Consider the following 2557-nt stretch of genomic DNA (forward strand, 5'->3'; position numbering starts at 1 on the left):
ACAGTAGCAATTATATTATTATTATTAGCAGTAAACAAGTGATTACCAACACTCTCTGGAAGGGACCCCACCACAGTGCTCAGCACACAGAGAGAGCAACAGCAGCAGTGGCAGTTCCTTTGTATTTATTCCACAAATATCAGCAGCATCATGAGAGCGCTGTTTATCTTCTTTCTTTTCCTTTTTAGCAGCCACTTCGCCTTGCTTAGTGTCTTTACAAACCTTGACAGCATCATCATAGTTCTTTCGTAATTCGATTTTTATTTCCTATTTTTTATTCTTTGATTCGTCATACGTGCCTATTGTTAGCTTTAACACTAGCATGAATAATATCAACATAGGGGAGATCATGGTATAGATTGTTTAGGGAAAAGTCAAGTATGTAAACTGCGGTTATTCCGTTTCTTTACACATAATTCTGTGAAGGTTAAGAAATTAAAAAACTATTCAAATATCCGCCCACTCAACATTTCCTTAAGCGCAAAGTGATGCTTCTCAATTTCTTTGACCGAATCATTAAATTCATGCTTATACTTATTACGAGCGGCAGCTTCCTCTTTTTCCAATGCTGCCATTTTAACAATTCTTTCCTGGATCCAATTTACCAAGTTTTCATATAATGACGTCATCCTTTCCAACCAATTTTGCCACTCCTGCTCAATTGTTGTGCGTGCGAAAGATTCGAATTCTTCAAGCTGTCTACATTGCCAATTGATCAATGCTTGATTCTTGTGAATTATCGACCTGGTAAAAGTACTCATGTCTCCAACTGTCACCTCTAGTGCACTTATTCTTCCATGCAATATATCATTTTCTCGACTCTTTTGGTCCAATTCGTCCTTTAAGGCAGCGATCTGTTGATCCTTCTCGTCCAGTTGAGCATTTAAATCATCAATCGTTTGACTGTTCTGACCGATTTCATTCTTCAACGCACTACTCTTACACTTACTACCAATAGTGTATCCTGTTGAAGAGTTTTTCGCACATTCACATATTTTTTCCTCCAACTTCTCCGCGTATTGTACACCCTTGGGTTTGAACTGATTCCACTTGGCTAACTCAGCGTCGTACTCTGGTTTGGCCTTATCCCAGGCGACACGATCATCTTCTTGTTCCCATTTATTTAACGCTTCCACGGCCGCATTCCGGGCATTAGAGAGGGCTTCACCATTGGCTTTTATGCGATCACAAAACAATTTCCTTGACCTATCTAGCTCATCTGCAATGTTGTCATAACCTTCTGCCTTGAGCTGATAATACACCCACCTAACTTTGCAATCCAACTTGTACCATTTTATCCAATATGGAGAGTAATCACTGTAAACAACCTCCATTGTGTGAGCCAACTCTGCGCGATGCTGGGCTATTTGCGTTTCCTTGGAGTCACCTCCATGCCTGTATTTCATCCAATCTGTATAGCACGAATTTCTTTCACATTCAGTAGCATACCTTTGTTTAACCCTTTCAATAAAAGTCATTTCCGTTTTGTTTATTTCTGCCCAAGCGAGAAAATACTCTTTGGTGGTCAATTGTGACTTCCATACCAAATCCCATTTCTCATCCCTTTCCTTCTTAGCAGCTGCCTCATCCTGTTTGGCAGCTTGGTAACGCTCGACGGCGACATCATATTTGGCCTGTAATTCAGAATCCGTGCTCATGGTTGAATTTTATAATAACTGTGTAAATATCTACATGTGGAAGAGATTGTGACACAAAAATTTGGAACAGTCAACAATGTGGATTATAAGTGATTCAGTTACAGCAGTTATGAGGAAAAACACAAACAAACAAGACTAGTAGAGTCAGCACATCATCAATCTTTAAACAGAACACAAAACACAAAAGAAAAATTAACATTGCTTTCTTTTTCTTATTATTATTGTTATTATGATTACTATCCTGCTTAGAATCATTCATATGGTTATGGTCACTGTTACTACCATCCTGTACAGATGAGGATGCAACAGGTGGTGTTGGCGTTGAGGCACCTCCCTCCATTCTCACGTACACAGTTGGCACCGGACGTGTACTCGCATCCTTCTTCCATTGGTGAAATAGTTCCNACCGGAAGAAGAAGCAGAAGGAGCAACAATGTCAACAGGAGAAACAGAATGAACAGTGAAATGACAAGTCATTGTTGGTGGAGGACATCGAAGGCACATAATATCCCCTGGCCGCACATTATGGGCACTGTTCAAGATGGTCTCTGCAGAAGTTGCCATGAAACCACCAACAGAGAAAGGAGTATCATCCTCCACTACACGCAAGTTATGTGGCTCCACAACAGTAGATATTAGAATACAAGAAGAAGAAGAAGAACACGACGGGGCGCAATTGCATATCTTACAATAACTTCATACACAGACAACCATCAACACGAGGAAAACCAAGAGTTGTGTCAGTTAACACAGGTTTGGCATCCTCGTTATCATTAGCGTCACTCTTCTTGTTATTGTTCTCGTCACTTGAGTTCACAGGTCTAATGGAAAGAGTGAGAATAATAAAAAGAAAAAGAAAGAGACACACATAGTGAGTGGATGCAGGACACAAATACTCA

At 40.1% G+C, this 2557-nt stretch overlaps 1 protein-coding gene across 1 annotated transcript; it reads right to left on the minus strand.

Annotated features, from left to right (window-relative positions):
- Window positions 1-443: 443 nt before the first annotated feature.
- TM35_000861010 (uncharacterized protein) lies at window positions 444-1658 on the minus strand (the record flags this gene model as incomplete). The annotated part of the gene is made up of 1 exon (XM_029031440.1): window positions 444-1658. One exon carries the CDS (start codon window positions 1656-1658, stop codon window positions 444-446), a length of 1215 nt encoding a protein of 404 aa, XP_028877261.1.
- Window positions 1659-2557: the final 899 nt, after the last annotated feature.

The sequence above is a fragment of the Trypanosoma theileri genome, assembly GCF_002087225.1.
Source record: "Trypanosoma theileri isolate Edinburgh chromosome Unknown TM35_Tth_86_V1, whole genome shotgun sequence".
In the NCBI taxonomy this organism is placed as follows: Eukaryota; Euglenozoa; class Kinetoplastea; order Trypanosomatida; family Trypanosomatidae; genus Trypanosoma; species Trypanosoma theileri.